Source organism: Odocoileus virginianus, chromosome 24 (genome assembly GCF_023699985.2).
Source record: "Odocoileus virginianus isolate 20LAN1187 ecotype Illinois chromosome 24, Ovbor_1.2, whole genome shotgun sequence".
Classification (NCBI taxonomy): Eukaryota; Metazoa; Chordata; class Mammalia; order Artiodactyla; family Cervidae; genus Odocoileus; species Odocoileus virginianus.
This window is the reverse complement of record NC_069697.1, coordinates 43,519,320-43,547,013: the sequence shown is the minus strand read 5'-3', so window position 1 is coordinate 43,547,013 and position 27,694 is coordinate 43,519,320. Positions and strand designations below refer to the sequence as shown.

The 27,694-nt window shown below is 42.9% G+C and overlaps 1 protein-coding gene across 11 annotated transcripts in view; it reads right to left on the bottom strand.

Moving 5' to 3' along the window:
- GRIP1 (glutamate receptor interacting protein 1) overlaps nucleotides 1-27,694 on the bottom strand; it is a 437,555-nt gene that overhangs the window by 30,833 nt on the left and 379,028 nt on the right. For 4 of the 11 annotated variants that reach the window (XM_070454647.1, XM_070454645.1, XM_070454638.1 and 1 more), the window contains 5 exons: nucleotides 20,460-20,604; nucleotides 17,896-18,035; nucleotides 17,536-17,727; nucleotides 2,118-2,274; nucleotides 338-449 (listed from right to left, as the gene is read on the bottom strand). In XM_070454647.1, coding sequence (XP_070310748.1) covers nucleotides 338-449; nucleotides 2,118-2,274; nucleotides 17,536-17,727; nucleotides 17,896-18,035; nucleotides 20,460-20,604 — 746 coding nt within the window. Of the gene's footprint in view, nucleotides 1-180; nucleotides 226-337; nucleotides 453-2,117; nucleotides 2,275-17,535; nucleotides 17,728-17,895; nucleotides 18,036-20,459; nucleotides 20,605-27,694 lie in introns of all 11 variants that reach the window. The other 7 variants (XM_070454639.1, XM_070454643.1, XM_070454642.1 and 4 more) reach the window with 3 other exon arrangements.

Genomic DNA, 27,694 nt, shown 5'->3' with positions numbered 1-27,694 from the left:
AGTCGGGGTTAGCAAGGAGCAATGGCAGAGAAGCCACAGGTCAGTAAGCTCAGGGTGGGGGCAGAAATGGGGAAAGAAATACTTGTAACTGCATTGGATAAAATCAAATCACTGTCCGAAAGGCAAGGGGGCAGGGAAGGCAGCTTCACAAGCAAAAATATAAACAGAAAGGGTAGCTACCAAGAGATTCATGTTTCTCAAAGACACACGCCTGTCAGCTTTCTCCTGTGGAAAGGGGTTAAAGCTTTTAAATGAACTGGTGTGACCAATGCCAACTCAAAAGGACCAAAAAAATGAATGTAGAAACAAGGAGAGTAAGTGGCAGGACCGAGGCTACCTCGAGTTCTCTCAGAATCCCGGACTGTCCACAGGTTTCCAGATCCTCCAGCGCTTGGGACCAGAAGTTCTCCTCTTGCTCAGCCTCAGTACTGTCAGGAGGCCCTGTGAAACTGCTGTCCAAAAGCACAGTCCTGGTTAAGAACTTGCCAGATACATATGTATATATACATTTATATACATGTGTGTGTGTTCAGTCACTCCGTCATATCCAACTCTTTGCAATCCTATGGACTGTAGCCTGCCAGGCTCCTCTGTCCATGGGATTCTCCAGGCAAGAATACTGGAGTGGGTTGCCATTTTCTTTTCCAGGGGATCTTTCCAACCCCAGGAATTGAACCTGAATCTCCTGCAGGCAGATTCCTTACCATTGCACCATTTGGGAAGCCCAAATACATACATATATGTGTGTGTGTACGCACACATGTATGTCATGCTATGCTAAATCGCTTCAGTTATGTCCAACTCTTTGCAAACCCATGGGCTGTAGGCTGCCAGGCTCCTCTGTCCATGGGATTCTCCAGGCACGAATACCAGAGTGGGTGGCCATACCCTCCTTCAGGGGATCTTCCTGACCCAGGGATCGAACCCTCGTCTCTTATGTCTCCTGCGTTGGCAGGTGGGTTCTTTACCACTAGCACCACCTGGGAAGCCTATATATATATATACTATATGTGTATATATATGTGTGTGTGTGTGTATGTATATATATTTGGATCCAGAATCTCCCTCCCTTTCATCTCACACACAAAACAGAGATTCATTTTGGATCTGGTTTTCTTTCAGTTGTGGCCTCCAAGTCAGGCCAGTTCTAACAGAAAGACACTGTAGGAAATTCAAAATGTCTCAAAGACTGGAAGGATCATGGTCTTACTAACTGAATTCACAGCTACTGCTGAGTGAGCTACGTCAACATGGCACTGGTGGGGACATCTTTCAGCTACTCTATCTGCAAGGAACGAGAAATCAAACTTTTCCTTGAGAGAGAAAAACATGTTTTCCCCATTCATTATAAACATCAGTATTAAATGGTGTTTAATTATTTATTAAAGATTAATTATTAGTTATTAATCATTAACATTTAATTATTAAACATTATGATTAGATCAGTTTAAGTGGTATCAGATTTATGAGTTTCCTTAAAATATTTTGGTAAGGAGCATACCGCTAAAATAGACTCTCAGTTAAAAATATTGAATCCTCAGTTTAAAAAACATTTTTTTTTCATGTAATTTATTGTGAAACTGGGCTTCTGCGTGGCTCAGATGGTAAAGAATCCACCTGCAATGTGGGAGATCCGAGTTTGATCCCTCGGTCGGGAAGATCCCCTGGAGAAGGAAATGGCAACCCACTCCAGTATTCTTGCCTGGAGAATCCCATGGACAGAGGAGCCTGGCGTGCTAACAGTCCATGGGGTCGCGAACAGTCGGATATGACTGAGCAACTAACATACACAAACACACACACAGACAGTGTGAAACCACCTTCTAAATGAAAGGAGAGGGAACCAGTCACAGTGAGGACATGGTTTATAGGAGCAGATTTTCCCCATGTGCTACTGTTGTTCTCATTTGGGGAAACTTTAAGGTGGCAGAGCCCAGACTCCTGCTGGGCAGGCTCAAGTCTTTGAATCGGCCATGGGGCCAGCATGGGCGGTGACAGCGGCTTCATGAATCCTTCCAACGTGAGCAGTAGGTGCCACAGGAAGTACAGAAGTTCACATCCGGCCCAAATGACCCGGAAGCAGTTGGGACAGGGCGGCAGTTGGTGAAAAACCTTACCCACTGACGGTGGACCGGTCCCACTCTTCGTTACTTAGTCCCACATCGGGGTAAGTCTGGCTTCGGGGCTTTGTGACTGGGGACAGGCTGCCTCTTTGTTTGGGACTTCTCCAGTCATAGGTGTTGAAGTTGTAGCCTGAGGCCTGAAAGCCAGTGCCTGGAACAAAAACAAGCCATTCATTATATTCTGTTCTAGTCACTTGTCTTTTTTCTGTAGTTTCCATTTGTTTATTCAAGGGGTCTGCCTTTAACTGAATTTGGGATCATTAAGGCCATCAAGACAACACTTAATTCTTACATTAAAGACACACTCGTGTCTATTATCCCAATTGATTTTCATAAAAACCCTGAGGTAAGACCCAAGCAGGAGGAGCCTCCAAGCAGGAGGGCTCCTGCCCTCCCCTGTCCAGCTGAGAAATCTGCTAGGAGGGGGGATACACCAAAACCTGTATCCAACCCTTTCCAGAGCAAGTTCCAGAAGGTCAGAACCCTGACTTGCCTGCCCAGATATCCTGTGTCCACTTGCAGGGTGCCAGAGGGCTTCTTACCAAAGCCTGTCCTTCTGGGAATGGAATCTGCCATCAGAGGTGGGTTCTAGGTCCAAGGAGTCGCCAAGGGGTGCTGGTTGCAGGGTGTGGACGGAGCATAGAAAAACTGGCTCGGGCCCACAGATGTTAGGCATGGGCCTGAGGTTCACTTCATCCGCATTGTTAATGAGTAGAGGGGTCGATTAACTACAGAAACAGCGATGATAGTAAGCCCAGGGCAGGCGTTAACTATGCACCCAGAGCTTCATCAAGTCCTTTACTTGGGGCTTCCCTGCTGGCTCAGTGGTCAAGAATCTGCCTGCCAATGCAGGAGACATGGGTTCGATCCCTAATCTGGGAAGATCCCATATGCCATGGCGCAACTGATCTTGTGCACCATAACTATTGTGCTTTGCCCTAGAGCCCGTGCTCCGCAACAAGAGAAGCTACCACAATGAGAAGCCTGTGCGCCGCAGCTAGAGTGTAGCCCCTATTTTGCCACAACTAGAGAAAAGTCTGTGCAGCAATGAAGCCTCAGCACAGCCAAAAATAAATAAATGAATAAAATGATTAAAAGTCCTTTATTTGTATCACCTTGTTGATTCTGCACAATTATCTCTGAAGGTAGGTACTGTTATTATTTTCATTTGAGGACCTAGTTGGTCCTTGCAAACCTTCCTGGGGGTTCCAGTCCTAATTTTAGGAGAGTCAGATCCTCCCATTCCATAGGAAGGTCTTCCTAAAATGACCTCACTGAGAAAGCTCCAGGGGGAGAGGGGGGATGTCTAAGATCAGTCAAGGCTCCCTTCTCACTTCCCAATTCACAATTGTTTTCCTGCCCCTTTACAAATGAAAGGCATATTTCTCATCCATATCAAATCTTTGAACGAGCTTGACCCCGGGATATAAAAGCTCCCAGCCATCAGTCGAGGGATAGATAATTAGGGAAAGGCTCCGTCCTGAGGGAAGGTCTTGGAGCGGAGCCTTATTTCAACCAGGCACCGACTCAGTGCAAAGCTTTTAACCCCTCTCATCTATCTCTCTCCCTGCATCTCAGAATTAGAGTTCAGAAGGACAGCTGTCAGGGTGAGGAGGTGCGCACATTCTGATGTTTATTTGACCAGCGAAACAAAGACTGACTTCCTTTCTGACAGGGAGTTAAGTCTGATTAGCTTGATGAGAAAGTGAGGAATGGCTTTGACAATCAGGTTATATAATAGACCATTTCCCACAAATTTGAGCTACATCTGTGGCTTCATATTTTGACAAAAATATATTTAAAGCGTATTTACCACAGACTAGAAATTACATTTTTTTTTGGTAAGTATCATAATTTGGGAGGGAAAGGTTAGGATGACAACCTTTAAGTATGAGGCAGGGTCTGCAGTGTTTCAAAACTTTTCAGGGGGGCTTCCAGTGGGAGAGCAGGCGCTGACTGGCAGGTCTGAGTCTAGTGTTAGTGCTGGAACCACCCACCGTACGTGACTTCAGACGTCACATCAGGTTGTGACTCAGTGCGTGCGTGTTTGCTTACGTGCGTGCTCTGTGTTCAGTCGCTAAGTCAGGTTTGACTCTTTGTGACCCCATGGACTGTAGCCTGTCAGGCTCCTCTGTCCATGGGATTTTCCAGAAAATAATACTGGAGTGGGTTGTCGTCTCCTGCTCCAGGGGATCTTCCTGACCCAGGGATTGAACTCGCGTCCCCTGTGTTTCCTGCACTGGCGGGTGGGTTCTTTACCACTGAGCCGCCTGGGAAGCCCACACGTGTGTTCTGGGTTGCAATATAATACTTATTTCTTACTGTGGTTAAAGCACATCATCTAGCAAACAGGCCTAGAGCCACAATTTCACATTCATATAAATGACCCAACAATACAAGATGACTATCTCCACGCCATTCCTTTGCTTCATCTTCCCCATTCACTTTCCCTCTACTTGTTTAGTACTATAATGCCATCCTTACTATTAGTTAGAGCCCAGAGAAAAAAGGAGGTCCAGGGATAATGCTTTCTGATCAAGAGGATTTACCCTCCACCATACAGCCGCTACATGGAAATACCCGCCGCACCTCCTGTTTTAGGAAACCAAGCATCAGAAGTCCTCAGCGCAGGGGCAGTATTTACAGTCCCATATCTCATTTTCTTTCTTGGGTAACTGCAAGTGTGGCTAGACATTTGGGGAGAAGTTTTGCATGATGAATGTTCAGTTTTCTGTCCAAAGCATTGAATTACTGGGAACCCTTGAGTCTCTTCTTAAAGGGGAGTGATGGGGCAACACTACATTTCACCTGGCTCCCTCAGACAGGCTATCCATCTTCTGAAGCAAATAAACCAACACCCAAATACGTGACATCTCTTAAAAAGAGTTAGGGGAAGTAAGTCCACACCTCACTTCCCCTAAAGGCTTTAAATTTGCTAAGAGCAGAATGCTAAATGTTGGTGTTCTCCCAGGGGCATCCTTTTCTGACAGGCATTAACCCATAGACCATTCACTTCCCAAGGGAAATTCCAACATGTTTTAAACTGAGCAGATTAACTTTCTAATTTTTCCTCCAACTGATGTAAGTAGTTCTTGGTGACTTGAGCAAGACTGAAAGGATGGGCTTGAGCAGATATGAAGCATCATTACTAGGAAAATGCCCCCTCCCCACAAAAAGGCATGTCTGTCTATATCAAGGAAGACTTGTCTTAAGAAGTACTATTAAAGAATTATCATGTTACAACAAAGCAGGGCATGAAAAGGGGATATGCAATGCAAATATATGGGGCTTAGGTATAAACTTAGAAGACGTCGTCTGGTCCATGCTATGCTAGCACAGAGAATGAAGTAAGCAAAACCCAGGTTCAGATCCCAGCTTTGCCACTTGCTTGCTCTGCAGTCCTGGCCAATTCGCCTCCATGTAAAATATAGATAGTGACACACGCTTCACCAGGTTGATACGAAAATTAAGGAGAATAATACACATAAACACTCACAGACATTCCTGGAACACAATGAGGTTTTAATGAAACCTCATTTAATGTCCATTACTTTTATTATTTACTAAGCAACTCAATTTGTCAAGATCTCAGTCTCATTATAAAACAGGGAAAGAAAGAAATCAGCCTGTCTGATTTAGTAAATGTTCCAGGGGCTTCCCAGGTAGCAGTAGGGATAAAGAACTCGTCTGCTAACGCAGGAGACATAAGAGACGTGGGTTCGATCCCTGGGTCAGGAAGATCCCCCAGAGGAGGACATGGCAACCCACTCCAGTATTCTTGCCTGGAGAATCCCAAGGAAGGAGGAGCTTGGCAGGCTACAGTGCATGAGGTTGCAAAGAGCTGGACATGACTGAAGTGATTTAGCCTGCATGCACGCACCAGCACCTCTAAGGCTTGTCAGGTACTGCAGGAGGAGCTGAGATGCAAAGATAATAAAACCAGATTCCTGTCCTCAAAAAAATCCACAGTTTAGTATAGCTTTGGGAGAAAGAAGAGAAACAGGCAGAGATAGAAAGTGAGAGTTCTATTAGCATGTGAACACACTGATAGAAAAGAATAGAGATCTGTCTGGGGATCAGAAAGCAGGTCATGAAGGGTGCCAATGGAATGGCAACATACGAGCTGGGACCTAAGGGGCGAAGCGGGCATTCACCAGTGGAAGCACAGGGGACGCTGAGCAGGAGGGGACGCTGAACAGGAGGGGATGCTGAGCAGGAGGGGACGCTGAGCAGGAGGACTGAAGAGGTGTCCTCGTGGTACACCTCACTTCCGAGCCTTATGTTCCACCAGTGGGTGCCTGCTTCACTCTCCAGGCGTGAGCAGCAGTCCGGGGACCTTCTGGTCCCTCTGGCCATCTGTGCTTACTCCTCCCCAGAGGATGAGCATCGATTTACCCAGTTGGCCCAGCTCTGCAAAAGAGCCCTGGGAACGTAACCTCGGGCCCTTTCCGGCTCTCCTCGGACTCATCCTCTCCCATGCTGGAGCACCATGAGGTAAGCCAACCTGAGTTCCACTCCTGAGGCTCAGAGCTCAAAGGTGGCAGGAGGCCAAGGCTGCAGCTATGGCTGTGGCAGACTACTAACTGCCTATCAAACATCCACTCTTCATCTTTTTACCAGTTTTGAGGGTGCCTATTTTGGGGGTGCTCAGGAAAAGACTTATTTCCTAGCCTCTCTTGAAGTTAAGTGCTAATTTAACTATGTAAAAAGTTCTGCCCAATGACATGTATATGAAACTTCTGGAAGGGCTCCTTACAACCCTCTTTTCTGCTGCCTGGAATATAGATGGAATGTAGATGAAACAGCTGCAGCCCCAACAACTATCTTGGGTCATGGAGTGAACCCAAGGGTGGAAACCAAGTGCTAGGCATACAAGAGAAGAAATATTTAAGAGCATGGGTCCTTCATGACACTCTGGAGTTATATACTAGCTCTGAAGTGCCTATTTCTTTATGATTTAAGTCACTCTGATATCAGGGTTTTTAGTTCTATTCAACTAAGTCAAATCCAACTGACAAGCTGGGGTTACAGTTTGCTTCATAGATCTGAAAAGGGAAAGTGTTAGTCAATCAGTTGTGTCCAACTCTTTGCGACCCCTCTTGTCCATGGGATTTCCCAGGCAAGAATACAGGAGTGGCTAGTCATTCCTGTCTCAAGGGGATCTTCCCGACCAAGGGATCGAACCGGGGTTTCCTGCATTGCAAGCAGATTCTTTACTGTCTGAGCCACCGGGAAGTCACCCTCATAGACCTGACTTCCCCCTTATTTAAGTCCCAACATCAGACTTGGGGTGGGCTAGAGAACTAAGAATCCTGAGTCTGGCTGTACATTCAACTCAGCTTTTCTAACAACTCCCGACTCTGCCAAAAAATAAAAAGTAAAAAGTTGATATTTTAATCCACTGCTGACTCCAGTTTCTATTTCCCAACAGATTTAGAACTGATAAAGGCAGGGATTGTTTAACATTGAAACATCTAGTGCTGTCAAGGTACTGAAAACCAAAGCTTGCTTAGAGAAGAGTGAAAAATTCAAGACGCAGAGTACAAGATCCTGCAAGGGAATATCAGGAAATGAAATCCATAAAACAGTTGGGGACTAGACTGAAAAGAACTCGGTGTTTTAAACTAAGGATTTTTGGCATCATCTACAACAGGGAATCATCAAAAGAGGTTTTTTTTTTTTTTGGTTTCTTTGTTTTTAGAGAGTGGCATTGTTTGATTTAGTTTTTCTAAAGCTCATTGATAGTAATACAGAATGGTAAGATGCTCAAAGTAAGATGATCAAGGAAATAACTGTTTCAAGCCTGATGAAGGCTTTATAACAAAGGCAATGGCAGTGAATGGAGAGATGAATGAAAGAGAGCAGGACCTTATGGTTCTTGGCACACCCCTCCCTGCCACCCCCATATCCTCTGCCTGTCTTTTGTCTGTGGAAAACTGTAATCAAAGAATAAGTTTAATCAGAGAAATGAGAACATGCAGAAACAAAGGAAAACAGTCAAAGGAGACCAAAGAATAATAATGTTGTCATCAAGCATCAATCCTTTGGCTCTCATTCTTCTTGATGCTCCAACTCTCATATCCGTAGATGAGTACTAGATTTGAACTGTGGTGCTGGAGAAGACTCTTGAGAGTCCCTTGGACAGTGAGGAGATCAAATCAGTCATTACTAAAGAAATCAGCCCTGAATATTCCTTGGAAGGACGGCTGCTGCAGTTGAAGCTCCCATATCTTAGCCACCTGACGCAAAGCCAACTCACTGGAAAAGACCCTGATGCTGGGAAAGACTGAGGGCAAGAGGAGAAGGGGGCAACAGAGGATGAGATGGTTGGATGGCATCACTGACTCAATAGACATGAGCTTGAGCAAACTCCGGGAGACAGTGAAGGCTAGGAAAGCCTGGCATGTTGCAGTCTACAGGCTCACAAAGAGTCAGATGTGACTAGGTGACTGAACAACAACATTAAGCCTAGTCAAGGACCTTTAGTTCCTTCTCAAGGTCTATAGATAATACTCTGAGCCATATCCTGTGAGCTGTCTTAGAAATACTGAAACCCCCATCAGATGGAAGAAGTTAACTACACAACAATCAGACTAAACCCATGACATAAGCTGCCACAATTCTGAGAACTGGCCTCAAAGAAACGGAAACAATCTGACCCTGGAACTGAAGACTCACTACCTAAAACAACCAAGATGACCCTGGTCAGATCGCTGATGACCAAGCTGAAGATGACAAGTCAGGGCTGACTGTGCCATTTCTGCAAGTAGCACCCTCCCTCAGCCTAAAAGTTGTGGTCCCACTGGTTTTCGGTGGAGGGGAGTCAGCCTTTGGACACATGTCCACCCTCACCCCCTCTAGTTGCCAGCATCTGAAATAAAGTAAATTTCCCTTTCCACCAACCTGGCCTGTTTATTGGCTTTGGAGTGGCGAGGAGCCGGACCCCACATTTTTGATAACAGTAAGAGACGTTAAGATAGTAGAAAGCAGGAAGATGCCTGGGTCCTGATAACACTGTGGGGCTACCTGCCTTCCCCACGCTGTTTCCCACAGTGGGAGAAAAATAACCCTCTATCTTGTTTAAACACTGTCCTTGTATTTTCTTTTCTTTGTAAGTGAATCTCCTCCTTAACTGATGCAGGTAGATGATGACAGAATAATTTAAAATAGAGAATATCTCAGGGAAATTAGGTTTGGGTAAAGGTAGGCTGGTTTCCATAGCTGAGAGGATGTTAATAGGCTCTGAGGAATATACCTTTACACCAGACGCCAAACTTAAAAGCCATGAAAAGAATAAAATAAATGAGGCAGTCCAGGTGTCAGAAAAAAATCAACTGCCAGAAGTATAATTAGACTTTGTTTTTATCGAGTGATGATGTAAGCACATAAAATTAACAGGTATGATACTGCAAACTAGTTTTAAAATGCAAAATCGATTAAAAAATGGAAAGATAGAAGTAACTGAGCATGTATTTCCTAAGTAATTATTCTTTTTATTCAGAACTGGAAACCGTTTTCATTTTTATTTTTTTCCCCTCCTCTCCCTTTTGCCCTTCCTTCTTTCTTTCTTTCACATCCAGGTTTCAGTATCTGGTCTTATACTTTGTATCATAAAGCGAAGGATGTTATGGACTGAATTGTGTCCCCCCCAACTCATAAGTTGATGCCCTAATGGGACTCTATTTGGAAACTGGGCCTTTAAAGTGGTAAGTAAGGGTAAATGCGGTCCTGAGGGTGGGACCGTGGTCCCACGGATGAGTGTCCTTAGGAGGAGGAAATGTGGACACACAACACACACACAAGAGCAGGAATGCACGTCCCCAGAGGAAAGGCCGTGTGAGGACACGATGAGAAGGTGGCCATCTGCAGACCAAGGACAGAGGCCCCCAGGAGAAAGCAAACCTGCCAACACCTGATCAAGGACTTCCAGCCTCCCAGACAATGAAAAAACGAATTTCTGTTGCTTAAGCCACCAGTATGTGGCGTTTTGTTATAGCAGCCCAAGCAAACTAACACAAGGTATAAAATTCAATTTGGGCAGCAGTGCCCAATCTTGTTGGCACCAAGGACCAGTTTCATGGAAGACAGTTCTTCCATGCATGGGGTGGGGGCAGGGATGGTCTCCTCATGATTCAAGCACATTATATTTATTGTGCACTTTATTTCTATTATTATTATATTAGCTCCACCTCAGATCATCAGGCATTAGATCCTGGACCTAATCAGGGACCCCTGATGGTCTAGCAGATAAGACTCCATGCTTTCACTACAAGGGGCCCGGGTTTGATCCCTGGTCAGGGAACCAAGATCTTGCATGCCTTGAGGTGTGGCCCAAAAGAAAAAAAAAATCAGTCTAGATTTTTTTCATTAAGAGTTTAATTTTAGGTGTTTAATTTTAGTGTTTCAAGAGTTTAATTTTATTCACTTGCATGATGGAAAACAGGTCTTCACACATGTAGGTACTTTTGAATGTTGATGGAATTTTGGTATAATAGTTTTTATTTTTAGTGCAACTATACCTCAGAGAAATTTGTAAAGTTTGGATACTCCAATATTATACTACTTCATTTTTATACCACAATACGGTGCAGATAAATATCTCCCATTTGTAGCTATTAGTTCACATTTTATTAATTTAGAAAAGTGAACTAAGCAAGGTTGGTTCTTATTCATAAAGTTTAAAATCAGAAAATGGTTCTGAGGATCAATCTTCAACTCTACAATTTTGTGATTGTAGCTCCTGCCATTAATTTGATTTTTGGAAGCCAATTTTAGCATAGGAGGGCGAGCCAGATAATTTCCTGCCAAATTTATTTCCTACAGCCCCAATTTGTTAAAAATGAGAAAATCAAATCATACATTTGTGTAACTATTTGCAGCTGCACTTGCCAAGAAATGTTCAAAGTGTTTAGACGAAACCGGAGTGAACTCTGGCTCACTCTCCAATGCTAGAAAGGCAGAGCAAAAATAGTTCTACCTTCTCTTAGAAATCACCTCCAAACAAAAATGGATGGCAAATAACAGAATGCAAACTCGTTATCTTCAGCAAACCTAGAATACTGAACCATAATACACAGGGAAACTTACTCAGTTCAGATGAGAGGTGGTGTTAAGAAGCCAGGAGGAGACATCTCTGACCAGAAACTTCTTCTTTTTTTTTTTTTGGCCACACTACACACAGCATGTGGGATCTTACTTCTCAGACCAGGGACTGAACCCGCAGTCCCTGCAGTGGAAGCACGGAGTCCTGACGACTGTACTGCGAGGGACGGCCCTGTCCAGAGACGTTGGAGAGAGTCCAGTCCTCCAAGGCAGGGGCCCCGGCATCAGGCGAAAGAATGTTTTGTTTGGAACACTAGAATGGTTGCAATGACTGGTGGCAGAAAGTGCCCTAGAGCCCATCTGGCACCAAGAAAAAACCAGGATGGTGGGCTGAGAGCACCTCCAGACAAGCCACAGACTGCAGGAGGCAGTCTCTCAGTGAGGCAGAGAGGCAGAGGGAAATTCTGCATCGAGGCTGGCCTGCAGGTGCTGCCTTCTGCTGGCAGAGAAAGGATGCACTCATCACAGGACTGAACTGGGGGTAAATTCTGCACCCTTCCAATTCATGAAGGAGACCTTCATGCGGGAGACCTGGGTTCGATCCCTGGGTTGGGAAGATCCCCTGGAGAAGGGAAAGGCTACCCAGTCCAGTATTATAGTCTGGAGAATTCCATGGACTTGGGCTTGTAAAGAGTCGGACACGAGTGAATGACTTTCATTTTCACTTTTCACTTTCAATTCATGAAGAAGTCATTGCATTTAAAGATAAGCAATAATTTAAAGGGAACTACTGTAAGACATATTAAGTTAATATTACAAAAAGAGAGGGAATAGAAAAACAAAGCAATAGCAGATGAAGGCTACTCATGAGAAAAAGACTGTTATGGAGCAAATGATAAATATGACCAAATATATTATCACTAAATTAAAAAAATACATGTCTCTATAAAACAAGAGATGATAGACATGAGAGCTCAAGAAAAACTGGGCAAGGCAGGATCCCTGAAGGAGATGAAACATGAGCTTATAGATAAGAAATCAAATGGAAAAGAAAAATGCCCCCCTCTTCCCCCAGTGGAGAAAATGCTGCCTGAGCTTCCTGCTCTGTGTTACTCTTTGTATCGACCATTTTGTGTTCCCTAACGACATTCAAGGAAAGTTGGACTCTCTGACTGTACACGTTGGTGTTTTTTTCTGACAAATCACCATGATGTTTTATGAAAACTATAAGACAGTATGGAGATAACTGAATCATAAACAGAACAAAATCTAAAAAGAACAGAGCAAAGTTAATCAAATTAAAAGCAAAGAGTTGTTTTTAAAAAATCAGAGTGAAATTAAATAAATGCAAGAGCCAGTTCCTTGTACAAAAGAAAAGCTAAATAAAAATAAACCACTACCCATATAATCATGCGGAAAAAGGATAAAAGGACAAATACACTGGATACAGAACCATATTGGGAATATAATTATAGAAACCAAGAAAAAAAACAAGACCCAAAAAAGAGATTATGCAATTATAAGCAAATACATTTGAAAAACTGGATGAAATGGAGTTGCTTTCTTTTTTCTGAAAGAATACAAATGATCAAAATGACCTCAAAAAGGATCCAGCAATCCCACTTCTGGGTATATATCAGAAGGAAATAGAATCTGTATAGAAGAGATGGCTTTACTCCTATGACATTGGATTCTCATTCACAATAGCCAAGATATGGAAACAACCAAAGTGCTTGCCAGTGAATGAATGAATAAAATGTGGGATATGTGTATACATACAAGGGAAATTCCTTAGCCATGACAAAGAAGAAAATCCTGCCATTTGCAACAACATGGATGAGCCTGGAGGAAATTACGCTAGTGAAATAAGCCAGAGAGAAAAAAACAAATACTTTGTGCTCACTTATCTGTGAAATCTAAAAACACAGCCAAACTCAGAGGAACAGAGAGAGTAGAATGTGGTTACCAGGGGTTGGGGAGTGGAAGAAATGGAGACATACGGGTCTAAGGATGCAAACTTTCATTTATAAGATGAACGATTTCTGGGAATTGGAACTGGCATAGTGCTCTATTGTATACGTGATGCAAAGAAAGTGAACTGTAAGCCTTCTCACACACACACACACACACACACACACACACACACAGTAACTATGTGAGGTGACAGATGTGGTACTCAACTTGGTGGTGATCATTTCACAATACACATGGATATCAAGTCGTTACATTGCATACCTTAAATACATATAATTTTGTCAATTAAACCTCATTAAAGCTAAAAAATGTTAACTCAAATGAGAGAACTATCTAAAGCATATGTACAACAGGACAAGACTGCCTGACTTAAGAGTCAAGAAATACAGACATCACAAGAGTCTCACTATCTAGGAGTATGACAGAGTCCAGGTACCACCTTTTTGTCAGTCTCCTCTTGTATTGTTTGACCTTTGCAAATTCTAAGGAAAGCAATTATAGGCTTTTCTTAGAGTCTGAAGGAAGAATAAAGGGCTATAAGGGGCCCATAAGCATAAGTTCTTAATAAGGCAGAAGGACATGAATATAAGGGTCAAGAGACTGGGGTGTGAAAGAAGCTGGTCCCCAGAGGCAGGTTAGAAACAGCCTGCATCAATAGAATTGAGAGTCATCCCACTGTGAGACTTCTTTAAACTCACTCCTCCTTTCTCCACCAGCTTTGATTAGGCTATCCTTTTCCCCTTTTCATTAACTAAGTAAAAATTCACACTGTTGGTACATGTTAATTGTCTGGTCCTTCAGCTGGGTAACCTCTTCCACAAGAATCAGGAAGCTGTCTCTTTGTGCAACCTTGTATACCCATCATGTACTGGCCTGCTATTATGCCAGTCATTACATATTTGCTGAATGAATGCATGCGGCAAGCTTGGCATTTTTGTACTAGAAGCAGAGACCAATAAGAAAGGTGCCCACAGCAAGAAGAATTCCCGGCCTGTGGAAGAAGATGTGTGTGATGGAGGTACAATATCCTATTGGTGATGGGACAACTACTATAGACTTGAAGGTAAAAGTCTTCCTGAGATATGGTCTGCTGAGAGGCTGCGCAGACAGGATGGAGAGAGAATCTCTCACAATATGATATATCATGGGGGGAAAGGTATGGTTCTTTTTTTTTTTTTTCATTTATTTTTATTAGTTGGAGGCTAATTACTTTACAATATAGTAGTGGTTTTTGCCATACATTGACATGAATCAGCCATGGATTTACATGTGTTCCCCATCCCGATCCCCCCTCCCAAAGGTCTGGTTCTATACCTTCCTTTAAAAAGTCAAGTTCACAAGCACTATCTGGAGAGATCAGGTTTAAGCTCAATATCACAAGGAAAGGGGAAAAAGACAGACTGAGATCTTGGTAAACAACAAGCTCAAGATGAGCCACAGACAGGGGACTTCCCTGGTGGTCGAGTGGTTAAGACTCTGCACTCCCAATGCAGGGGGCACAGCTTTGATCCCAGGGCAGGGCTAACTAAGATCCCACATGCTACAAGGGGTGGCCAAAAAGTCAAAAAATGAGTGACAGGAAGTGATCACCAGAATTCTTACGTTGAGGTAGACTGCGCTGGTGGGTTCTGCAGTCTCCAGTGATGAAGGTGACAGACGTTGAGTTACCTGAGTGGCTCTGGGCTGCCAGGCCGTAGCATGACTTTCCTTTCTGAGCGCTACACTTGTACAGAGTTAAACTTGAACCTCGTCAGAAGAGAGGCTCCCAGGATGACAAAGATGTTCAAAAGTAAGTCATGTGAGGAACAGTGAAAGGAACCGGGGCTATTTTGCTCAGAGAAGAAGTTCAAAACAGGCACGAGGGCTGTCTTTGAGCAGCTGAGGGGCTGTCAGTTGGAGGCTTTAGTTCGGAATGACCTTGAGGGCAGAACTGGAACTAACAGGCCGAAGCTACATGCTGACACATTTCAGCTCGATACAAGTGAGAAGGCAAGCCGCCAGATCTTGGGACCGGGAGCCGGCGGAGCTGCCTCAGCAGTTAGGGAGCAGCCCGTGCCTGCAGGCGCGGCAGCCACGTCGTGTGAGGGCGGGCAGCCAGGCTGCATGGGCCGTCAAGGGCTGCACTGCAGGTCAGAGCAGCCGGCTTCAGATTCGCTCCCAACATCCAAATCCTGCGGTTTCAGCTTCCATGTTCCTCATGAGAAACACTTGAAATGAGTTACGTAAAAGTGCTTTATGAACTCTAAAGTGTTTTACAAATACAAGGTATTATTACTAATTTTTCATCATCTTGTAAGATGTCAGTTCTACCCCAATTGCCATTTTCTCTACATCTCTGTTCTCTCTCTTCAAACCCATAATGATTTTTAATTTATAAATGCCAAATTTCTTATTATGATGACTACTATTCCCCATCTAGGATTTCAAATTTTCAAAACCCCTCATAAATAATAAATGGTTCTTCATCTTTTATAAATGAGGGAAAGGCCTTACATTCCACGTGCTAAACCTGGGCCTGATCTTAGTGTGTGTAAGTACAGAGTAGCTAAGTTCTCACACATCACTTAGGCGCAGAACTCCTTATAATCAATAGCTCACTGAAATTTGTGCAACAAAGTTTCCACATTAGTAAGCAAACAATAAACAAACATATTAATAAATTATCTTCAGTCTACATTGACAGAATTTGAGTTGGGCCCTTTATCCAGAGTGCTCTCTAGGGTCTCATGAACTCATCAGCAATAATAATATCTGTTATTTGGTGGCATAACTAATTTTTCACAAGGTATTTGGACTTGGAAAAATTACTTGCCAGATAAATGAAAGTCCCAATCCTCTTTTGGGTCTTCAAAATATTTTCTCCACCAAACTCCAATATCATCTCTAACAAGTAATGACTTGACAACTTTGAAATATCATTTCTTTTCCTTCTTCTACGCTCTTTAAAGGATTTAATAGAAAGTGACATAGGCAGAAGTGGGCTGAGAGAAAAAAAACTAGAACCAGGAAGAAAGCAAACTGGATACAGATTCTCCTCAAAAGTAGTTACCTAATTTACAAAGCAACTCTCTCATCCACACATGTGTTCTCCAAACCATTTATCTATTTGATTCTTTGACTTAAACCTAGAGCAGAAAAGGGATTCGGAGGCTGGAATTTATACAGGGCATTAGAGAGACGGTAAGGCAGTCCATGGAGTCACAAAGAGGCAGACAGATCTGAATGATTAGCACAAGACACACACAAAACTTGGCTGAGAATAAATACAGAGAGTTTTTGACTCACTTTTCTTTGGATGCTAAGTATCATTGAGAAGGAAACAGATTTTTAAAAGAAGCCTTTAGGGACTTCCCTGGTGGTCCAGTGGCTAAGGCTCTGCGCTCCCAATGCAAGTAGCAAGGGTTCAACCCCTGGTGAGTTAACTAGATCCCACATGCCGCAACTACAGATTGTATGTGCCATAACTAAGACCCGGCACAGCCAAATAAATAAACAAATATTTAAAAAATAAATAAAATAAGTGTTTATATTCTGTCTTCTGTCTAACACGTTTGGGTACTTATATTTGGTTACTGAGGTTTAACTTTTCATACAGGTTACACTTCATCACATGAAGATGAGATTTGTGAAGAAAAACTACTAAATACTTTTGCATACTATGATTAGTATGATTAGCATAGCACATACTATGATTAGCTTCCCTTGTGGCTCAGCTGGTAAAGAGTCTGCCTGCAATGCAGGAGACCTGGGTTCGACCCCTGGGTTGGGAAGATTCCTCTTGAGAAGTAAATGGCAACCCACTCCAGTATTCTGGCCTGGAGAATCCCATGGACTATACATGGACCATACAGTCCATGGGGTTGCAAAGAGTCAGACACGACTGAGCAACTTTCACTTTTCATATTATGATTAACAGTATAGAAAACTCTAAGGATGAGTATTGGCGGAAACCCCTGCAAGTAGCTATGAAAAGTCAGGCAGAGGCAGGAATAAATGGGGTCAGGAATCTTTGGCTCATCTCCTTGCATGCCGCCAGCATTCCCTATTTCATCTTTGTGCAGAGGCTGCTGAAAAAGCAAGACAATGCAGCTGGTCTTCATTGACCCAACATATCGTGTGGTTTGCCTCATATTAATCTATGCTTGAAGAACAAGCTCTGGATTGAACACTTGGATAACAGTAGATCTAATGGGTGTCTCCTAGTGTTGAATAGATGTTCATAACCTTTTAGCATTAAAGAGGAGGAAATTCAAGGCCACCATATTCAATGTGTTTGCTATGTTTGCATTCATGTAGACATAAGTAAAATATTCTTTTCATTGAGCAGAAGGTGGATCTTTGAGAAACATGAGCTTCACCAATGATAAATCTCCAGTTCCCCATGGCTAGGACATACCTTGATTCCCATAGCTGCTTTCTATTCCAGAGCCATCCCATGAGTCCACGGCACTGTCCACGCTGGGCACAGTGGAGGGGTATGTGTCACTGAGTTTGCTTGGCTTCTGTGCTGGAGATGGGTCCTCCACATCTCCCAGATCACTCAAGTGGCTGGCAACGGGGAATTTCTTGGGACTTGATGCTGACTGGGCTTTAAGGAAAAGAGCTTAAGTATCAGAGTAAATATAAATACAAAGATATGCCAACACACCCTGGCTGAAGAGTCGTTTCCCCAGAAATACACATGTAGATATTTACACATTCTTTTAGGGAAGGAAATCCACTAGAAATCCTTAATTGTGGCTCTTGATCCACTCACCATCTGTCTGCTTCTTAATTTTCAGGGTGACAGTCTCTCCTGCCATCTGTAACAAATGGATGGCTTCACTCAGAGGCTTCCCTTTTAAGCTGCTGCTGTTGATGGCTAGGATTCGGTCTCCTATGTGGATCGCACCAGTTCTGAAACACCAAATAATAACAGGAAAGGTAGAAATAATCCCTGAATGCTACTGAATGTAAATTCCCTGACATACTTCATATGTTCACAACAATAAAGACTTGGCAAGTGTCTCTCGAAGTCACTCCTTGCCTTCTCCTGGGCAATGTTATAAGATGACTACTTCCATTGTGAATTACTTTTCAGTTTCAAATAAAATTAAAAAAAAAGTTTTAATTAGTTTTTTTAAAAGGACTTGTGTGCTTTTTAAATTCCAAGAAAGTGGAGTCATTTGATGACACTCTTCAAAACCCCAAGGAAACAAACAATATTGGTCAATCAACATAGTGATGTTTAGTATGGGAGCAGTCCTTCTTTCTACAGACTTAGAAATGTTGAACACAATCAGTGTCCCAGCTTACTGGAAGCAAGGCTTAGACAAAAGGCCCTGGTGGTGATTCCAAGGATTGGAAAGGTTGAACTCAGGAATCAATAGATTTTTTTCTTTTTGTGGCCAAGTCACATGGCTTGCAGGATCTTAAGATCCCAGTTCGCAGGGATCAAAACTGCGACCCCGGTAGTGGAAGTGCAGAATCCTAACCACTGAACTCCCAGAGAAGTCCCAGGAATCAATTTGTTTGACGCCAACTCTGTCACCTACCAGCTGTGTGACTGGACAATTTATTTTCACCTGTCTAGGTGTCAGTTTCCTCATCACTACAGTGGAGGAAACCACCTCACAGGGAAGCTCTGAGGACTAAATAGGAAAACACATGTAAAGGGATTAACATTCTGCTTGAAATGGAAAAGGAAAATTAATTTACTGATCAATAAAGAAACCTTCAATGTTTTCCCTTCTCTTCCCATCCTCACCCAATTCTGAACTAGCAGATTGGAAGTTATAATTCTGATGTTCACCATATCTATCTTTGTTTGGAAGCACAGGTGGGGAAGGAACAGACTCACAGCAGGCAAACTCAGGAAAGGTTTAATTTTATTTTTTGGCCACCATGCGGCATGTGGGACCTTAGTTCCCCAGTCATGGATCAAACCCACGTCCCTTGCAGTTGGAGCTCAAAGTGTTAACCTCTGGACTACCAGGGAAGTCCCCCCCACCCAGGAAAGGTTTAAACTTTCAAATCTCTTGACCTAGGCTGAAGGATATAGAGTGGGAATCCCATGTGCTAGCCTCTGGGGTGCTGGTTCACTTTAAACACATGAGTGAAGGAAGCCAACTCACAGGCCGCTCGTGCCTGAGTGACCTGACCCCAGCCTGCTCTGGGGGTGGTGGGCATCACTAGAGGCGACACTGGGTCACACAGATTATAAGAATCTACTCGTGAGAAATACTTTTTTTCCTGGGGAAAAAAAAAAATCAATTCATTCTTTCATAAGGAGTCTCCAGGGAGTTCCCTGGCAGTCCAATGGGAGGACTCACGCTTTCACTGCTGTGGCCTGGGTTCAATCCCTGGTTGGGGAACTAAGATCTGACCAAAAAAAAAAAATCTCCAGGTTATGGAAGAGCCATACTGTGAGCCATAGAACACTTGACTAGGAGGTTGCCGAATCAGATCAATATTAATCTTTCCCTCTTGTCTCTTTTAACAGATGAAATCTAGCACAGGGGGATGGCTAGAGGATACCATGTCTTAGGTGTCTGTCAGCATCAGAATACAAAATTTCAACAGACCACCCTTTTGGAGCGGCTTCAGTGCCCTCGCCTACCAGATGAGGATGCTGGATAAGCCAATTCTAAGGTGCCTTGCAGCTCCAAAATTCGGTGATGCTACATCTCTATTTTGCAAACCACTGTCTTCTAGTGTCAGCATAAGCAACGTATGTGCATACCTGAGCTAGGTTGCTGGAGGATAGGTCTGGTTATGGGGTTTGAAGTATGTCCCACAACATTGTCTTGGAATGAAATCAGTGTGAGAGGTGGTGGTGGGACGCATGCAAACAGAAACAAATTGCCAAAGGGACAAATGGGGATTCCAAATTTCAAGATGTTATTAAGTCCCTACACTGTTGTCTGAAATCTTTGAAGATGAAGCTTATGTCAGTCATTCTCTCAGCGGCTAAGCCAGGTAACAGAGGCTCTATAAACATTTGCTGAATTGAATCAGACAAGCCTTTTAACCTCCTTGAACTTTAGTCTCCTCCTCTCAAAATGGACACAAGATAAATTTACCTCTAGTCGACTGTGGTCAGTTTATACGTTTCTGGAGAATAATATCAAGGCTAAGCCCAGGACACTTTTTACTGCTTATAAGATGCCCTTCAAGTCAGAGCTCTGCCTGAGAGTTCTCAAGCTCTAAAATCAATCCTTTGTGAGATTTGAAAAAGTCAACAGATAAACAACCAGGAGAGGGAAGCATGTTTTTAAGCAGCTGTGGGGAAGGAAACCCATTTCAGACACAGGTAATTGTAGCAGTGGATTCAAATAGTACCTTTCAGCTAATCCCCCTTTAGTGAGGCTTGAAATGATTATAGGATCAAACGGCTCTTCAGTTCCTGAAATTGTGATGCCAAGAGGCCCCCCATAGCGCTTCAGCTCCACAGTGTAAATAATTGCTCCGGAACTTTCTTGTTCATCTGCAATAAATGCCAATGAATCATAATTGGTTTCTTTGGAAGAAGCAGAGTAAAAAGGCACATATCTTCATACATGAAATAAGAAACTCAAAACATCATCATCAAAGCATTATGTCTCAGAAAATAATTATTTTGGGAAGTAGCATTTCCTTAGTTGGCTGTAACATTCTAATATAGGGATGTTGCTGTCATCAACGGTCAAGGAAGGGGTTCTCTGCCTAATGACTTATGGTTTAAACCTGTGAGAGAGCTACCCAGCCGGCACTGCAGGCCTTTTAATATGCTGGTCCTGCCCTGCACAGTGCTTGCCTAGTGTTTTGTGAGGGTGTCATAAATATCTGGGGACTGAAGATATAGCTAAGGAGCCAATATGGGTGGAGAGACTCATGCAGTAAACAAAGAGATTGGGCCATGCAATTCCTGTTTTCAGGCTTTACAAGCAAGGTAACTCTCAATAGAGAACAGTTGATTTTACTCATGGTTAGAGCAAACTTTAATATATGTATGGTTAAGTGGGGCTTGAGAATCTGCAGCCCCTTATCTATCGTTTCATAGATTGTGTCTTAAAATATGAGTCTTATTCACAAGTACACAGATATTCAAACAGAGGGTTTTTAAAAAATTGTTTGTTGTAGGTGATTTACAATGTTCTGTTCATCTCAGTTGTACAGTAGTGATTCAGCTAAACATATATCCACTCTTTTTTAGATTCTTTTCCCAAAACACAGGGTTGAATGATTTTTCTCCTCTCTGTTCTTGAGACTAGGAGCCATGTAAATGACATTTCAGGAGCATATACCATGTTGCCACACTGCAGTGACCTAATTTTTACCATCTAATGTTGGTATGAAGGAAAATATTTGTGAGTATGGTCTGCTTAAAGCAGACTTTCAAGCAGACTTTCTATCTGCTTGAAAGATATCATGGGACACCTTCAACATGGTCGGGTGTTTTGACCGTGTCAAGATTGCAAATATGAAGTCTCAAAATTCAGAGGGTTTTATTTGCTGATGACATGCTGAAACAAGACATTCTGAGTATTTCTTGTTTTATTCCTTGGGCCTGAAAGCTGTGAATGGTTAAGGAGTTGTTCATTGCTGTACCAAAGGATACAGTGAAATGGTTCAGTAGATACTATAACAAAATAGTCAGCTTTTATAGTCAGGCTGTATCCCAGTGAAGCATTAACACAGTCATATTTCTGCAATGAGCAGCTGTTCATTTATGATATGAGGCCCTAAAATAGGAGGAATAGAAAAGCTTGAATTAACAATTCAATTATCTGTGCGTGCAGTGAAGAGTTACAATGAATATAAAATAGAAAGGTCTGTAGAGAAATGTAGGAAGTGATGTGTATTCTCCAGCCAGCACTTTCTTCACTTCTGCCCACAACTTAGGAGTTTGGGGATGTACCCATCACCTCTACTTCCTCACTGCTCCATCTACTCAGAAGAAGCTCTATACATAGAGAATAAAAACCATCTCCCATACTGCAATGCTTAAATCAACATCTAGGGTATAAACATCTTCAACATTAGACTAAGATTTATACTGGCAGCTGAGAATCCTCCACATCAAGCCTTCAACAGCTCTATCTGGTGGTTTACATACTTCTTCCAGGGTTCTATTTTCACTTGTGGTCAATAGGCTGGTGATGGCCTGCCAAGCAGCTGCTGAGAGAAGCACCAGGATACAGAGTAACCAAAAACGGAGGCAGGGTCACAAGTCTAACTTCTTCTACTCTGTGACATATCATTAACCATCAGAGCAGGGTTTTACATAAACGATTAGGGTATTACTGGAAGAGCACATGTACTTTGCAGTCTCTGCCAACAATTATATTCTGCATATAATTCTAGGGGAGTCCTTTGATTAGTAAACCTTGGTACAGTAAATGTTAGTCACCGAGGGGGCACTCTGATGTGCCTGCCAGTGGGAAGCCCTGGCCGTTTTACTGCCCTTCTTCCCTATAGGGCAAGCATGAACACTGGCATGTCATGGGCACCAGGCATTCTGGATCTGGCCATCAGCTCCTTACGGGAGTTGTAGGAAATGCCAGTCACCAAGTACATGGAGCCCAGCTGCCCAGAGCCCGGAAATCTGTGGGACGTTCCCGTTGAAACTTCCATCCAGATGAAAACAACCACTGGCCTGTAGGAAGCTGAGCTGGGGTGCAGTCCCACTCACTAGGAGAGTGGATAAACTGACTCCAGTTAGCTGGCTCTTCAGGGAACCCAGTTCTCTGAACCCAGGTAACAGTGAGTGCCCTGTGTTATTTCTGGACAGGTTTGCAACTTATATCACTAAGATGACAAAGTAACACAAAGAAAGGAGTAAATGTGTTTAGGACAGTTTTAGGTTACTTTATGTAGGGCAACACTTTTAATCAGGCAGCTGAAGTGCTTCAATAACAAAAGCACTTATTAGGGTACTCAACAAGTTTAAATAGTGATGCGATGCAAGTCAAGAAAATGGCAGAATATTAATGAAGATGTGATGCTGTATTTAGACCATGTCAAGAATGTAGCTGATTGCTGACTTATTCAACAAATAAACTCTTGGAAACAAAAACTTGAAAGGAAAGATTTAGAAACATTACAACCAAAAGCAAGGAATACATCTTTTTGGATTCTAATTTAGAGCAACTACTTTGAGAAAAACTTATCTATCCATGTATATGAAAATCAGGGAGACAGGAACTTGAGTAAAGACTGGTTCCAAATCGGGAAAGGAGTATGTCAAGGCTGTATATTGTCATCCTGCTCATTTAACTTATATGCAGAGTACACCATGCGAAATGCTGGGCTGGATGAAGCACAAGCTGGAATCAAGATAGCTGGGAGAAATATCAATAACCTCAGATATGCAGATGATACCACACTCACAGCAGAAAGTGAAGAAGAACTCAAGAGCCTTTTGATGAAGCCTCTTGATGAAGGTGAAAGAAGAGAGCGAAAAAGTTGGCTTAAAACTCAGCATTAAAAAAACTAAGATCATGGCATCTGGTCCCATCACTTCATGGGAAATAGATGGGGAAACAATGGAAATAGTGACAGACTTTTATTTTGGGGGGCTCCAAAATCACTGCAGATGGTGACTGTAGCCATGAAATTCAAAGACGCTTGCTCATTGGAAGAAAAGCTATGATCAACCTAGACAGCATATTAAAAAGCAGAGACATTACTTTGACAACAAAGGTCCGGCTAGTCAAATTTGTGGTTTTTCTAGTAGTCATGTATGGATGTGAGCGTCGGACTATAAAGAAACCTGAGGGCCAAAGGATTGATGCTTTTGAACTGTGGTGTTGGAGAAGATTCTTGAGAGTCCCTTGGACTGCAAGGAGATCCAACCAGTCCATCCTAAAGGAGATGAGTCCTGGGTGTTCATTGGAAACACTGATTCTGAAGCTGAAATTCCAATACTTCGGCCACCTGATGTGAAGAACTGACTCATTGGAAAAGACCTCGATGCTGGGAAAGATTGAAGGTGGGAGGAGAAGGGGACAACAGAGGATGAGATGGTTGGATGGCATCACTGATGCAATGGATGTGAGTTTGAGTAAGCTCTGGGAGTTGGTGATGGACAGGATGGCCTGGCGTGCTCCAGTCCATGGGGTCACAAAGAGTCGGACGTGACTGAGTGACTGAACTGAACTGAAGAATTATTGCTATTGCAATATTTAGTTATGAATTTTAGAAGTCTTTTATAAGTATTGTTTAGGGATACATTAATAATATTTGCAACATGCAATGATGTGATGTCTAAAATTTCTTAAAAATAATTCAGTGTGTGGGTGGGATGGGGAAATTTAGGGTGGGAGTAGTTCTAAAGCAAGACTGATTCTAAGTTAATAGCTATTAATGCTAGGTGATATAGGATGGTTCATTACACAGTCTTTATCTTTTAAATATATTTTCATGTTAATTTTAATTTATTTTTTAAACTTTTTATTTTATATTGAATTATAGCTGATTAACAATGTTGTGATAGTTTCAGATGGACAACAAATTGGACTGAGCCATACATATACATGTATCCATTCTCCCCGAAACTCCCCTCCCATCCAGGCCCATCCAATTAAGGTTTTGGTGGCACAACAGTAAAGAATCTGCCTGCCAATGTAGGAGACACTGATTCGATCCCTGGGTCAGGAAGACCTCCTGGAGGAGGAAATGACAATCCACTCCAATATTCTTGCCTGGAAAATCCCATGGACTGAGGAACCTGGTAGGCTACAGTCCCTCGGGTCACAAAGAGTCAGACACGACCTAGTGAGTAAATAACAACAACAACGACAACAACCAGATCCTATGACCCGCCTGCCCACCAAGCAGGGTGCCACGGGCTCTTGAGGACTCAGCTCTGCCCCGTTGCTATAGCAACGGTTTCTCCCTAAATTGTTTTCCTACTTAAGATCCAGTCTTTGTCCTTGTCTGCCACATCTATTTTCACCAGCCCCACCGACACTGAATTCTTTCTTTTTCCTTCCCAGAGTATTCTGAAAGCAATAAATCTGAATATGTGTCTCTCTTCCTTACAGCCTTCCATTAGCTCCCCGATTACTGAAGAATACGACGCAACCTTGGCACGAACAGGGCTGAAGCCTCTATGTCTTCTGCCATCCTCTCGCATTCCAACCCAATCTAATTCTCTCCTCTCGCATTCCAACCCAATCTAATTCTCTCCCCAGTGGTCCCTTCGAAAAGCACCTGTCTTGCAGCTTTAACCTTGCACAGGTTACTCCCTGGGCACAAACATCTTCCTTCCTCTGGAGAATTTTATTCTCACTTTATTTTTTGAGGCTTTTTATTTTGTATTGGGGTATAGATGATTAACAATGTTGTGACAGTTTCAGGTGAACAACAAAGAGACTCAACCATACACATACATGTATCTATTCTCCCCCAAATTTCCCTCCCACCCAAGCCGCCACAAACATTGAACAGAGTTCCATGTGCTATGCAGTAGGTCCTTGTTGGCTATCCATTTTAAACCTAGCAGTGTGTACACGTCCATTCCAAATTCCCCAGTTATCCCTTCCTCCCATCCCCCCCCCCAGCAACCATAAGTTAGTTCTCTAAGTCTGTGAGTCTCTTTGTTTTGTGAGTTCATTTGTTCATCTCTTTTTAGATTCCACATAGAAGGGGTGTCATATGATATTTCTCCTTCCCTGACTCACTTCACTCAGCATGACAGTCTCTACATCCATCCCATGTTGCTGCAAATGGCATTATTTCATTCCTTTTAATAACTGTCTACCCTCACTTTAGAACATGGCTTAGCTGTCTTATCTTTCTGCAAACCTTCCAGGCTCCTTAGCTGAGACTAGAGACCTTTTCCATGAGATCCTACAGCTCTTACGTATTCTTGCAGTGTTCCCATACTTCTTTATAAAAATTTTTTGCCTCCTCTCTTCCCACTGAGGAGAAAAACTGAATTAAAATTTTTCCTAATTAGAGAAATTAAACAGGAAGGAACAAGGTTCGGTCAGGTGGAGCTTTGGAGGGTCACACACCATTGTAATGTAATATTTAAGATTCTTTGCTCCCTGAAAACTACTTTAAAAAAAAATTGAGTATAGCTCATTTACAATATTATGTTAGTTTCAGGTGTATAGCAAAGTGATTCAGTTATACATACGTATATATCTTTTTGGTTTAGATTCTTCTCCTTTCTTCCTGAGAACCAACTTTTGCCCCCACTGGGAATTCATGGTCTAGTACATGCTTTCTGCTCTATGTTTTAATTCTCTCTCTACATGTCTCCTTCATCAGGATAGGATCACCTTGAAAATTCATGTGTTTTCTATTGGAATATAATGTTTTCCAATGTTGTGTTGGTTTCTTCTGAACAAGGACATGAATCAGCTATTTGTACACATACGGCCCCTCTCTCTTGTGCTCCCCTCCCACCCCCACCTCCCCACCTGTCTCAGTGATCACAGAGCACGGAGCTGAGCTATCTGAGGTATGCAGCAGGTTCCCGCCAGCTGTCTATTTTACACACGGGAGGTAATAGCAAGGACATGGAAGCAACCCAAATGTCCCCTGACAGATGAACGGATAAAGACGATGTGGTGCATATATGTGATGGAATATTACTTAGCCACAAAAAGGAAAGAAACTGGGTCATTTGTAGAGACGTGGATGGACCCAGAGTCTCTCAAACAGAATGAAGGAAAGCTGAAAGAGAAGAGCAAGTATCATATGTTAACATATGCATGCTGAATCTAGAGAAATACTACAGATGAACCCACTAGAAGGACAGGAATAAAGGTGCAGATGTAGAGAACAGACATGTGGACACAGTAGGGGAAGGAAGGATGGGATGAACTGGGAGATCAGGATTGACATATACATAGCATGTGTAAAGTATTTTTCATCTTCACGTGCCCAGAGCCTAGAACTATGCTGAGCATCACAGAGACTCCAGTAAGTGCCTGAACAAATGAGCAAAAGGACAAATACCTGTTAGCAGGCAGTTACAGGTTCCTAGCCTTGTGAGTCACTTTTCTGGCCGCTCCAAGGTCTAGTTTCCTTCTCCAAGGTGATGCAAACCCAATGAAGCTCATTCAAAGAGTGAGAATAAAGCCTGCGCTTCTGGAGTTAGCTGCAGGCTGCACTTTCAAATCCATCTGCCTTCTCGGGCAGCAGCCCAACTGGCAGCTGCAGAGCCCTGCAGCTTGCGAAGAGGGTGATAACTGCCATTTCGCTCAGACCATTTTGGAGGTGGAAGCCCTCCAAGGTACTCTCTCCTTGAGGCTGTTCCAGCTAAGAAAGGAGCAACTGGAGTGTTGAACCAGAACAGAAACTTTCTGAGAAGGAAGAATGTGGATCACCAGGAATTTGCAAAGTGAGCCTAAACAGATGTTAATGATATTATAAACAGCTTCTATATCACAACAGAAGGTTTACCACTATTAATGAAAGATGTGAAAGGGGGCCAGCCAACTTGTTTGTTCTGCTCAGCTCCCTAGTTAAGGAAATTAATGGGATCATGGAACAGATGCAAAATTGCAGCATTACTTATCTGCAATGTTATTCCTGGGCTTCTTGAGTGCCGTCTGTTTAACAAAACGAGCACTGTCTAG